General features: G+C 42.0%; 1 protein-coding gene across 8 annotated transcripts in view; it reads right to left on the bottom strand.

Annotated features, from left to right (window-relative positions):
* Positions 1–1,259: 1,259 nt before the first annotated feature.
* The window catches only part of RPRD2 (regulation of nuclear pre-mRNA domain containing 2), a 95,343-nt gene continuing 83,667 nt past the window's right edge, over positions 1,260–12,935 (bottom strand). For 2 of the 8 annotated variants that reach the window (XM_063106879.1, XM_063106881.1), the window contains 2 exons: positions 9,002–11,765; positions 1,260–1,319 (listed from right to left, as the gene is read on the bottom strand). In XM_063106879.1, the coding sequence (XP_062962949.1) occupies positions 1,283–1,319; positions 9,002–11,765 (2,801 nt within the window). In that variant the 3' untranslated portion in view covers positions 1,260–1,282. Of the gene's footprint in view, positions 1,320–5,187; positions 11,766–12,935 lie in introns of those variants that run through there. The other 6 variants (XM_063106883.1, XM_063106884.1, XM_063106885.1 and 3 more) reach the window with 3 other exon arrangements.

Here is a 12,935-nt window from a genome sequence, read left to right as displayed (position 1 = left end):
TGTCACACACACCCGCAATCCCGATACCCACGAAGTTTCTGCTGAAATCCCAAAGTAGCAATAAGGTGTCCTTTGTCCAATAAAGCTTTGAGGATAGGGACAGGAGAACTCTTGAGGGCGAGAGTGGGAGAAATGGAAATGGTAGTTAGTAATTTCCCTTTAACCATAATTTTTTTTTTACATGGTCCTTAGCGAAGGTAGAAAACTGTTGAGTATAGACTTTGGAACCAGACCGACCTAGTGTAAATCCTGGATTTGCCATTAACTATGTAATTTGGGGTGAATTTAATTTCGCTAAGCTTCAATTTTCTCATCTATAAAATGGGAATAATAATAGTATCACTCCCAGTTGTCGAGGTTAATTTTATGCAAATCGTCTAGTGTAGGGCATGGTGTATGGTAATGGACAACAGTAACAAGAAGCTATTATAATAAATGGATAGAACAGCTTTAAGGCTGCAGCAAATAATCTGCAGAGGTTACTTACTGGAGTTCCTCCATGCGCATGGCGTTTAAGAGGAACCCTAGAGACTTCTTAATCTTACAGATTAGGAATAAGGTCAGAGAAGGTAAGTGATTTAAGGTCACTTAAAGTGACCAAAGCTGACTGTAAGTGCCAAAGCTGACTTCTGAATCCAAATCTTACCCTCTTCCACCACACCATGCTTTAGTAATAGAGTTTACTCCCAACATTCTTTTTTTTTTTTTTTTTTTTTTTAAGATGACCGGTAAGGGGATCTTAACCCTTGACTTGGTGTGGTCAGCACCACGCTCACCCAGTGAGCGAACCGGCCATCCGTATGTGGGATCCGAACCCGGGGCCTTGGTGTTATCAGCACTGCACTCTCCGGAGTGAGCCACGGGCCGGCCCTACTCCCAATATTCTCCCCCATCACCTTAAAAAGGCTCTCTGCTCTCCTCCATAAATCCTTTACCTCTCATTCCCATCTCAGCTCTCAACTTCCTTTACTTTTTTTCTTCCCTCCTCCTGCTACATCTAGGACATAGGACTAGGTACATTTGATTAATTTTACAAAGTAAAAATGGAAACACGGTCAGATTTGTAATAGAGTATGAATGGAAATGGACTTGGAGGCAGCTGTGAGTCTGTCAGTAATTCCCATTAGTCCCCTCACCTGGGGGTGGGATGGTTACAGTTGGTTCTCAAGTTTCAATGGTGATGAAATCAAGGGTTGTGGAGGAAGAGCTGTCAGAGAAAGTTGTTTAATCTGGCTGGAGGTTCTGTCTGGGGAGGGCAGTTGATCTGAGTCATAGGCATCCTCTAGATCTTGGCTCCATCTTCTGGTATGTTAGACACCCTGAAATACAAAGAGAAAAGAGACAAGACTGTGGGAGAGGAAGATTACTTTGCGTGTATGTGGTGGGGAGAAGAAGACAGTAACAATTTTAAAATGGCATTCACAAAGGGTGACGATACACAGGACTTTTCTCACAGCTCTGCATCACAAGGGGCAAGGGAGTGTTATATTGCAGGCAACAAAATGATAGGTGCTTAATAAATAATTATGGAATTAAGTATGTACCAATCACTGTATTGGTTTGAAGCTCCAAAGGATACAGATACTGACAGTTTTAGTTATTCGACCTTGTCCTTTGTTAGAAGGATGGTAGAATAAGTTGGCTACCCTGAGATGCAGCTTCCTATACTCATCCCTCAAACATTTACTGACTGCTGACTGTGTGCAATACACTGAGCTGGATACTGAGGGGATGCTGATCCATCAGCTACCACACCATCACTTATATAACTTGTATTGCAGTGGAGGAAGGAATGTCAAGAGTTATTCCATCCCACCCCCCAAAGCAAGCAAGCAAGCAAGCAAGCAAGCAAGCAAGCAAGCAAGCAAGCAAGCAAGCAAGCAAGCAAGCAAGCACAAGCTAACTAAGGCCAATTAATTACTGGTTCTTCTGACTTGTGACTAATATATGCCTCAGCCTCAGGGAATTTTAACCCGTTAGTCGGCCTAGGAAACATCTATCCCTAAAGTTTCTCTAGCCAGAATATCACTGAACACCTACTATGTGCCAAGTGCTATGCCTTCACTATCTCATTTAATTTCTAGAATCCTGTTGAGTAATATCTATTCTTATGCTCCCTTCAAAACATGGAAAATGATCCTCAGAGAAGTTGAGCCCCAGTCTATCACAATCCAAAACCTGTGTTTATGCTATGACATGATGCCTCAGGGATCAGATTAGTCATAATGTATCATGTTTGGTAGCACAGTTCCCTTTTCTTTCCGGAATTAATGAACAGGATTCAGATACTTGTGGTCAAGGAGGCCTTTAATATAGGGTGAAGAGATGGTTCAATAAAAAGCCAAGAAAAGAGATGTCTTCTGACTTTTCTCTACCAGACTAACGTAGGGGAAAGAGAAGTGTGAAAGAAAATTATTTGCTAGATTTCCACCAAAGTGTAGGGAAAGGGGAATCCTCAGCTTTACTCCACTTTTAGAGTAGACATCTCAAGTTGGCTAAAGCCTTGGCTAAGGTATTGTTTTTATAGCTTTAAACTACATGTAAGAATACTCTGCATTGAAGGTAAAATACATTTTCCACTTGTCATCAGGATTAGCACATACCTCCAAATCTATCTTAGCTCTTAGAAGCAAATTTCCCATTTCTCTGCACCAGGAATAGAAAAGATATATAAAAATAGTAAAAAAAAAAGAGGGCCGGCCGGTTAGCTCACTTGGGATGAGCGTGGTACTGACACCACCAAGTTAAGGGTTAAGATCCCCTTACTGGTCATCTTTCTAAAAAAATAAATAGAAAAATATCAATAGTAAAAAAGGAGAAATAAGGTAAAATATATATAGAAAGGTTTATGTCATTGCCACCAAATGCTTTTGAGGCCCAAAGAAGTAGCTAAGTGGCTAAAGGCACAGCAGGTGGTAGAGGTTAGGTTTATTTAAAGAATTTTTTCCCTTAATAATATGTAGAAGATCTAGAATGAGGCCAAACTTTAACTTTGCTTTGAGATGCTACAATGGGAGAGAAAGTCCAGACAAATTTACTGAATGAATAAAAAGAGAGGAAGGCTTCCTCCCAGGGGTATGGGGATAAATAGAGCTTTGGCTCTAAAAACAAAGCCTTGGACTCATCTAAGTCTCTTAAGATTTCCATTCCCCAAAACATCTCGAGTGTGTAGAAGAGAAATAACAGACACCCCCACCACCACTTCTTAATCCTGGTGTCAGGCCAAAGCCAGGAGAAAAATAGGGAAATCTCCCAAGCACAGGAGCTAGTGCAAGGATGTGTCAACTTAGGTTAGATGCTAAATTAAAAAACAAAGGAAAGAGCAAAGTACTCTAAAAAGAGGGCCTAGGTACATCTACAGAAGGAAATATGCAACCAAGGTCTACTTCTCGGTAATCAAGATTTCCAGTTAATCCTTTACTAATCACTACTGCCCTTGGCAGTGACTGGCTGCCTTAAGTGTTGTCTCATGTATGCACAAAGGATTCCTGGTGGGGGGGAGGGGATCAGAAGGACTGGATGCCATCCATCTTTTTCTTCCACTCACTCCAAGAAAAACGTAATAAGTTTCAAGTCCGTTTTATCTCCTCTTTCCCACAAATTATGTGGCAAAGGACTTAAGTAATTCTTAAAAATAAGGGGGTACAATGGGGATGAGGAAGTAAAGTAGCTGGGACATCTAATTGGCTATGAACCTGAACAGGTCCAAGGTGGACCTCAATTAGCCAACACCCTTTTGAGTCAAACACAAAGAACTGCAGCCTGTATTTGTGTTTTCAGTTGGCACTGCAGAGCTCACTAGCCCCTCCACCCACATCTGCATTCTCAACTTTTGACCTTTGGCTAGGTGAGAACAAAGGAAAGAAAAAAAAAAATAGAATAAGGTAACAGCAATAATCAATTTCTATCATTTCTATCATTTCAATGATCTCAGCCTTATCCCCCTCCCCTCAAACTGGTAACTAAGCTAAAAAAAGTTTTCTCCTTTCTACCCCAGCGGTTAGTCTGAAGTAACTTTGGTATTTAGTTTTACATTGCATTTGCTCCTTTCCTTTATAGCCTATGTGCTTCTCTTTACTTCTGTGGGGAGAAGAGAATGTTTACATAAGAGCCGATCTCTCTCTCACTGGTGTCTCTCTCGTAGCCTTGTCTATGCAACCTCAATGAGTTATCACTCAGTAATTGGGAACAGCAACTGGCCAGACTTGTCCATACAGTTACTCATTCATAAACAAGTATGGGAAACACCCCAATACCCCAAAACCCATTCTGATGGTGTTTGTGTTACTATGTGTACATACATGAGGGGGTAACTCATCCTTGCTATACAAGATTTGACTTAAATAAAACATTTTAGAGGGAGGAAATTATGGATTTTCTATAACACGTCCAGAAAGGTCAATGACTAAGTTTAAAAGTTGTTGCTTCTTTAGGTGTAGAGCTAGGAATCAGGTGGGCAAGTCAAGGCACCAAGAGAGGACAAGGAAGAAGTGGTGAGCCAGATTCCAGAAGCTACTGGTACGGTGGTACATCCTACTTGCTGGGTGTGTTCCTAGGCTATTTCTGAAATGTCTGGTGACACATATACGTAGCTTCACATCATCAAGGCTGTTATTCAAAGCCTTCTACCCTGCCAGTGACCCAAGCCTGGCCCAGATGCGGTGACTACCCCTTTACCCCTTAAAGCCAACATTCCATTTTTTAAGCCTTACTGGGTTATGAAAAAAGGGATGGGTAAGCAAGAAGGGTTAAGTGCAGCTTCTGCACAAAAGATTGCTAATATGGAGTAAGAGCAGATGTGGGGAAAGAATTGGCCAAAATGATCCCTATTCCACATGCCCCCCACCACCCATTCTATGCTTTAAAAATGCTTCTTGACTCACAATTGTACAACTTTTTGAAGACACACAAATAATTATCCATACAGTATATCTTACTTCATCTCCAACCATTCCTTGAACATCTTGCTCTCACCCCACCCATCATTCCTTTTCAAAATTCAATTATACAAAAGATCAAATAGAAAACCCAAAGACCATGAAGATCTTAGAGGCTCAGATTGCCTTCAGTGACATTAACTGCAGAATTCAAAAGGGGCAGCTGGACAAGATCAAGGTGAAGGGGAAAGTCAACCACACAACAAAGAAAACCATACTTTATTAAACTGCAAAACAAAATATTGGGGACAAAGATTAAAAAAAAAAAAGGAATGGCTGGAAGAGCGGAAAATTGCAAGTAATCATGAGGGACGAGATGGATGGTCCATGGTAACTTTGCATGTGCCTCAGAAATGTGCAGGCACATGCACCACTCTCTCTCTCCCACACGTACCCTTTGACCAAAAGCCAATACAATTGTTATCTTCAGAGATATATCCAGGCTTTTCTTTCTGCATCTGTAGTTGGTTTCACCTTCAGCCCTGGACAGTCATGTTGGATCACTGCTGGAGAAAATTTACGTTTTCCAACCACAGGCCTGCTCCACAACGTAGCAGTTTCAGCTCCTGGAGAAGTTCCCTCCTATTTGCACTCACCAGAGAATCCAGGGGCCCTCAGTCAAAGCCCCATCTCAAAGAAAAATGTCAAACCTTTAGAACTAGTTATTTTATTAAATGATATTAATACACATTTTTTGCAAAAGGATTTCATTGTTGCTTCTAAAGCATGTACTTGTTTTGTTTTCCACACTGAACACGTGAGAATATCAATCCAACATATCTAATTTTAATCTTAACAAGCACCCCCACCCATTAAAAAAAAAGGGGGAGAGGAGGTGGAGGGAAGCAGTAATTTACAGCGGCTTCAAAACAGTAACAGCTGAAGTTTAATTCTGCATGAACTGTTAACTTCAGGATTGATAGTGAATATTCTGCAATTAGGAAGTTTAGCATATTCACATTATCTAGATAGGTTTGCTGTACCATATATATGACAAACATTGTATTCCTGTTATTGGAAAGGATAAAAGTACTATTGTCTGCTCATTTTACCCACCCTGGAATCAAACCAAATTCTACTTACTCTCAACTTTTGGGAAGGTAGAGGGGAGCAGGGAGCGAGCTCTCATCTAAGCTGACTGAAGAGTAAACCCTTACAAAAAAAATACTTAAGGACCCTATTTATGATACTGTATCACCAAACTTTAAATGGTACTAGTGTATTCACAACCTCCACCAATTCTCTGTCTGTGATTTCACAGTGAACACCAAGGACCTTAGTAACAACTCATATTCTGCTTTCAAATGAATCATGTCCTTGCCAAGACACACTATGTTATGCTTTTTTTAAAAAATATCCTGTTTATTTTTTTAAACTCAGATTGAAATACAAAAGTCAGAGCATGGTCACGGAGTTTTAAATCACAGACACAGAAAGAATAAAACCCCCTTTGTTCCATGTTATGAATACCAGAATTGTCTTTTTTGTTTCCCTATATCACATATATACATTGTTGTCTTCATTTACTGCTGTAGACAAATTTTCTTAAAATAGCTGACAGTCTCATACAAACCCTCACTTCCATCATGAAACACACTGAGGATTTTGTGGCTTAAAAAACAAAACAACAATACCTCACAAAAAAACCAACCCTTACAAGTCCATCTGTACAACAAAGTCTTCCTTTCATGTATTAGCCAGCATGCTTTTGAGGACAATTACCCTGCCCCAACATTCAGGAAGCCACTTTCCTGATATCCCCACATTTTCAGATAAAATCAAATAGCCTTTTCAAGTAAACACTACTTTTAGCTTAAACAAGAGCAGCAGAAAGAATTCACATTCTTTTATTCTAGAATGAAAAAATCCCACTTAATTTCTGTGAAAAAAAAAAGTCTTTCAGATTTCAAAGTCAAACAATTTCCCCACCTCATACCTTCATTCTCTCTCATTTATGATTTTCTCTAAACAAATGTCTTAGGACTCAACATAACTATACTTTCTTTACTTTGCTATACTACTATCCCATCCCATGCACAAGGTCATGGTATCATGCATTTTTGTGGGGACAGCTACAGAGCAGAGGCTTAAGAGGGTCAAAGAAAGAAAGGATAGTTGACTTAAGACCAGATACGCATTAGGAAGATTAATGACTTGCAGCACCCTAACCACAGAACACATGGTGAGCCCAAATAAATAACATGTAATAAATTACACAAAACCCCCCAAGCTATGGTGCATGCTTGATTTAATCTGCTCTATCTCTGAAAAGCAAGTTTATTCTGAGACAAAGAATCATCATCTATCACTACACTGCCCATGCTCCCCCATCTTTAATATTCCACTGGAGAAATACAAAGCAACTCCCATACTTTCTATAGTTAGTTCTATAATAACTTGGGGGAGAATATATTAAAATTGCTAGGATCCCTTCAAAAACTCAACACGCACTGCTTTTACTCATCAGATTATCAGTGTGTACGTTGGGGTAAAATACTAAAAAAAAAAAATAGTAAAGCAACATTTGCTTTTCAATGTTCCTAGATGTAAAGATGTAAACACTCGAATTACAGCGATTGTCTTTTTCCTGAATACTGGATGTAGAAATACAAATTAGCTTTTCAGTCTAGGGAGACGGAAAGCACTTCTTCATGTACAATGACTAAAGGGCAGAAACATTTTTTATTTCCTATTGGGGGTGGGAGGTGGAGCTAATGCTACCTGTAGAACAGGGTAAATTTGGATTCATCAGGTCCTTCTGTTTCTCTGTAAAGGTATGTATAGTAATGTGTCTCTAAGACATATCTGAAGAGGCATAATATAAAGAAAGATGCTACTGAGTCTCTTCCTTGGAAATACCAAGAAGGGGTGAACACAGGACTGAGGCAAGGGGGAAAGGAAGACAAAGACAAATACTTTCCATTCTCTAATAGCTAACCTTTGCTGAAAACCACCAATGAACATCATTTACATTACGGAGGCACCATGGTAAAATTAATGTCTGCTTCTTATATTAAAAAAAAGCAGGGATGATATTTCAGTTATCTTTTGTATCAACTGCCAATTGTAGTGACTTTCTTTCTGGCCGAAGTAAAAGTAGAAACTGAAGAAGGAAAAACAAAGTCAAGAAAGAAAAGCAGGAGGCAAGAGCTTGGTGCAAGATGTGTGAAACTACCTCAAAAACGTTTCCTCTCTCGTTTACAATGGGTAGGCAGGTCACATCACACCATTAATAGTTCCTTTCCTAACTTCACACATTGTAGTCACTCCTTCTATCAATCTTGAAATTATATCCAGCCCCTTCTCTTTCATCCCAAGGATAAAGAGAAAATATTTTACTAGGATAGAATAAGGTTTGTATCTTCTCAAAGTTACTGCCTGATAGTACTTTGGAGGAAGAGGCCAATTAAAGAAAAGAAAAAAAAAAAAAAAAAAAAAGATTTTAGGAGGATGATAAACTCAACTTCAACATGCCTTTAAAAACAAAACATAACAAACCCTACAGGTCCAATGTCTCCCACATTTCCTCCCTTGCAACACCTCTTGGCTGTCAGCAAGGCACAAAGCATACAGGGAAGGGAGCCAAACTGGTTAAAGCAGTCACTTAGCTGGAGAGAGAAGGGGACAGGAATCTTTCCACTGACTACTTCATAAGCCAAGCCCAAAATAACATCCCAACGTTGCACATTATTATCTGTACTGATGGAAGTTTTATTTCAAATGTAATAATACTCAATAGACGGAGTAAAATAGAGATTGTTTTCCTCCCCACTCCCTAAGTCCCCAGCCAAATTAAGAAGCTTTGTTTTTTTTCTTTTCTTTTCTTTTTTTTTAAAATACAAACAACTTGGGGAAGATAGATAAGTGCAATGGGAGGGAGGACTGAACTGAATAGTGAAATGTAAGCATATACATCTTTTTCATTTGGAAGGGGGGCCCCTTGTCATTAAAAAAAAAAAAAAAACTGAGGGAAAACAAATAAAAACAACAACAATAAACCAAACTCCTACTTCCAATGCTCTCTAGACTGTCCAAAATGCCTTTCCCTTGGTTTCCATTAGTACCTGGGAGGGAAGAATGGGCGTTTTGGTGCAAAGAACGGAGGGCCCCTAGCAAAAGGTGGCCTGGGTCTCTTTAAACTGTGAAACGGGTCTCTGCTGAGAAAAGGTTCCCTAGGCCGAAAGTCTGGCCGGGGACTCCGTAACATCAGACCACTCCGATTGATAGTGTCTCTGTGTGAGGGACCCAAGGGGGGCCCGCTGCTGCTGTTGCTGCCTCCCCCACCTCCTCCTCCATGGGCTGGGCCCAGGTGCTCCAGAGAATGGGCAGGTAGGCTCAGGCTGTCACGTACACGGCTAAGGCCAGGGCCGTTGAGGTCCCGTTGGGTGGGACCCCCATGGTCCCTGGGTCCTGGGAGCACCCCAAAATGCTCAGCCAGGGTCCCCTGAAGGAGGGAACTATGGTCCTTGGGAAATACTGCCACAGCCCCTGCCACTCCATGCTCCGCCAACGGTGGGGTTGGGAAGGGTACAACCCCAGAGTGGTCAACAGGGGGCGGAGGAGGGGGGGGAGTAGAAAAGGGGACACCACTCCCACCACTGCTGCTGTGTTCCCCAGGGGGTGGAGGAGGGGGTGGGGTAGGGAAAGGGACTCCGCTGTGCTCTCCGGGAGGAGGGGGTGGGGCAGCATGGGCCAGAGCTGCCTCCTTTGTGAAGGGGTTCGAAAGATCCACAGAGGGTAGATGAGTAGGTGCATCTCGAGAGAAGATACCACCATGATCCTTAGGAGGGGCAGGTGGGACAGACGATGGCCCCACTGGCTCTCTCTGGAAGGGTGTCCCATGTTCCAAGGGGGATGGGGGGAGATGATGCTCAAATGTTGAGTTGAAACTGTTGGAACGAAAGCTGCCGACACTCTCCTGAAACTGGGGTGCCCGTTCTTTGTATGATGCTGTTTTAAAGCCAGTGAGGCCTCCGCTGCCCCCACCCCCAAGGGATGCCAAATCAGAGGCACTTGAGGGGCCATTGTCAAAAGAGCTGCCTGATGTGCTCAGATCAAACCAACCCACCCTTGAAGCCTCACGCCCATGTCCTCTATTTCCCTTCCCAGGAACTCGGATGGACTCTACGGTCTGTATTGGCTCCCCTGACATCCTCCTATTGGATGCATTATGATAACCCAATGTTTCTATAGGGGCCCCTTTTTCTTCTGTGCTATCAGGCAAGTCTAGGCAGGAGGAAGAGACACGGGTTTCTATGCGGTAGTGCTCTTCTTGTTGCTGCTGATCAGTGGCGGTCAAGCTGGGCTGGGTGAGGTTTGAGAGACTGACACCATCACTTGAAGTGCCTTTGCTGGGGGCCTGGCCAAAATGCTTATCATCTGAGGGCTTGCGAGAGGCATTTTTAAGCATATTCTTAAACTCAATCGTCGACGTGGTGGAAATGGTGGAGGCCAGGACTTTCTCCACGCCTGTTGTGGGAGGGTGGCCCGTGGGAGCGGCAAGGGTATTCTGCGGAGAGAAAAGGGAACGATGTGGGACTGGGTGAGGAGAGTCTGGGTACTGCTTCTGTGGCAAACTGAGATGCCCAGTAGTAGATTGAGACAAGCTATTGTGGTTGGAGTCAGGGGTGAAAAATGAATCATTCTTACTCGGTGATGGTGACCGGTCAGACCTAGGTTCATTCCCTCTTAGGCTGAAGGCACCAAATAGCCCAGGGGAGGATGAAAGATGGTCACAGTTCTCACTAGAATCCAGGAGGGCCCTTACAGATGGAGGGAAGGAAGACTTTACCCCAAATTCTTGGGCCCTGTGGCTATAACTGGATAAGATTGGCTGGTACTCAGTGGTATCAGAAAGCTTGCTTGATTTCAGGATAGATTTGGCTGGTTTCTTCTCTAGGTTCATCATGGCAGAGGGTGGAGGCCCTGAATATTCAAAATCACGGTAATCCTCATCTTCTTGGAAAGAAGTATCTGGATAGAACTTTTCCTGTGAAGAGTCCATTAGGGAAGATGGTCTTTCCATTCCATCAGAAGGCTGCTTATAGGGAGATTCACCGTCCAGGCCAAAGGGTCGATATGTAGATACAGAATTGGTGAGCTCCCGGGGGTAGCTTTCATCTCTCCCAGGGGGTGGTGATCTTGTACTGCTGGGTGTTGAGGAACCAGGGCTAATGATCTTAGAAAGCAGGGACATAGTATCTACACTGCTGGATGTGGGTTTGTCCATCATCTCATCCTGGGTGGGTGTCCCACTTCTTTCATCCCGTACAGGGGTTCCATCAATGTTGTCAATTGATGTGCTAGTAGGGCCACGCTGGAAGTCTGAGGGATGGCTCTCAGAGGGGGCACTGGACCCCAAACTGCTCAGGATTGGGATGTTTAAGTTTAAGCCACTGAAACCAGGATTACCTTTTAAGAAGTTGTGAATCTTCATTTCCAGGCTTGGGGAGGTAGACTCTGATTCCAGCTTTGTCTTGGAGATCTCTGAAGATTGGCACATGGCAACTTCAGTAGTTGGGGCAGCAGAGCTACTGTGGGTACCAATAAACCCCAGAGAGTTGGACGGTAGTTTAAAAGTAGTGCTTGGGAGCCCTGGGCTTTGCCCAATTGAGGCCTTGCTGGCTGAAGTTGAAGAGACTTCAGAAGTTGATGAATTAGGAGAATAGTTGAAGCTTTTGGGAATAAAAGATTGGGTATTGGAGGGCAGATTTCTTCCCTTTATGGTAGAGACTGTGGTGTTGGCAGGGGAGGCTGAAGTGCTCTGGGATGCAGCTTCACTGGATGGAACTGGGTTCCCAGTAACACTCTGAAGTAAAGATGACAGGCCTGTAGAAACAAAGATTAGACGAGTTAAAAAGAACAACTCCCTTCCATACAATAAAAACAACGTAGGCTAATTGAATATTTTCATACATTCTGGTGAGAACCAGATAGATGTTAAAATATGAGGCTAATGGCCCCATGGCTCACTCGGGAGAGTGCGGCGCTGGGAACGCCGAGGCCGTGGGTTCGGATTTCCGAAATAGGGATGGCCAGTTCGCTCACTGGCTGGGTGTGGTGTGGACCACACCATGCAGAGGGTTGCGATCCCCTTACCGGTCTCAAAATAAAATAAAATAAAATAAAAATGAGGCGAAACAGAATCCAGACCAAACAAGCAATGGCTAAATGTCATAGAAAACACCAGATCTATTTATCAATATGAAGGAAAGCAAATGACTCAAATGTTTCCAGTACAGTCCAGAAACAAGTCCAACATAACACAATAAAAGGCAACAGGAAGGGGGAGATTTTAATGTCAGAATCATGCATAGTTTAAATAAGGCAAAAAAGGAAAAGAAAGGAGGCAAAATTATTTTTAAGATAACACTGTAAGCTAGTATTTCTTAATGTTTGATCTGTGATAATGTTTCTCTAAATGCAAATAGGTATCTGCCCTACCATCCCTCCATGACTGTTTCCAATAAGTTAATGTACACTGTTACTCTCAAGAGGGAGATAGTATGTGCAAATTTCAGAAATTTATTTGAACATTATCCCTGTAACGTTTTCACACCATCTACTTCTAAATAATGTTGCCTGGTTTGGTTTTTATTGTTATCCAATAATCTAATACTCAATAATATCCAAACAATTGAAATACTGTTTACTTGTTATTATCCTCTTGGGGGGGAAAAAATCCATGTTTCATTCTAAAAACATTTTTTTCTTTTTTTTTTCCAGTATGCAAAGGCTTAAGGTAATGTTTTATTTCCATAATTAATTAATCTCCAAGAAAGACATTTTTCACACTGGTAAACACTCAGTCTCAAAAACCTTATTTGTCATCTCCCAAACAATACTGTCAGTACCTTAAAGGCAGACAAAAGCACCTTTTTCAGGAAGCATCTCCTTCTAGACTGGTGTTAACTTTTAGGAAACAATGTTTTTAACTCTTAGTTTTGGTTTGGTTGTAAAATGTACCAATAATAAATATATAAATATATAGGCACAAAA

Source organism: Cynocephalus volans, chromosome 8, assembly GCF_027409185.1.
Source record: "Cynocephalus volans isolate mCynVol1 chromosome 8, mCynVol1.pri, whole genome shotgun sequence".
NCBI lineage: Eukaryota > Metazoa > Chordata > Mammalia > Dermoptera > Cynocephalidae > Cynocephalus > Cynocephalus volans.
The sequence above is the reverse complement of the archived record's forward strand: the minus strand, read 5'-3'. Positions and strand labels throughout refer to the sequence as shown.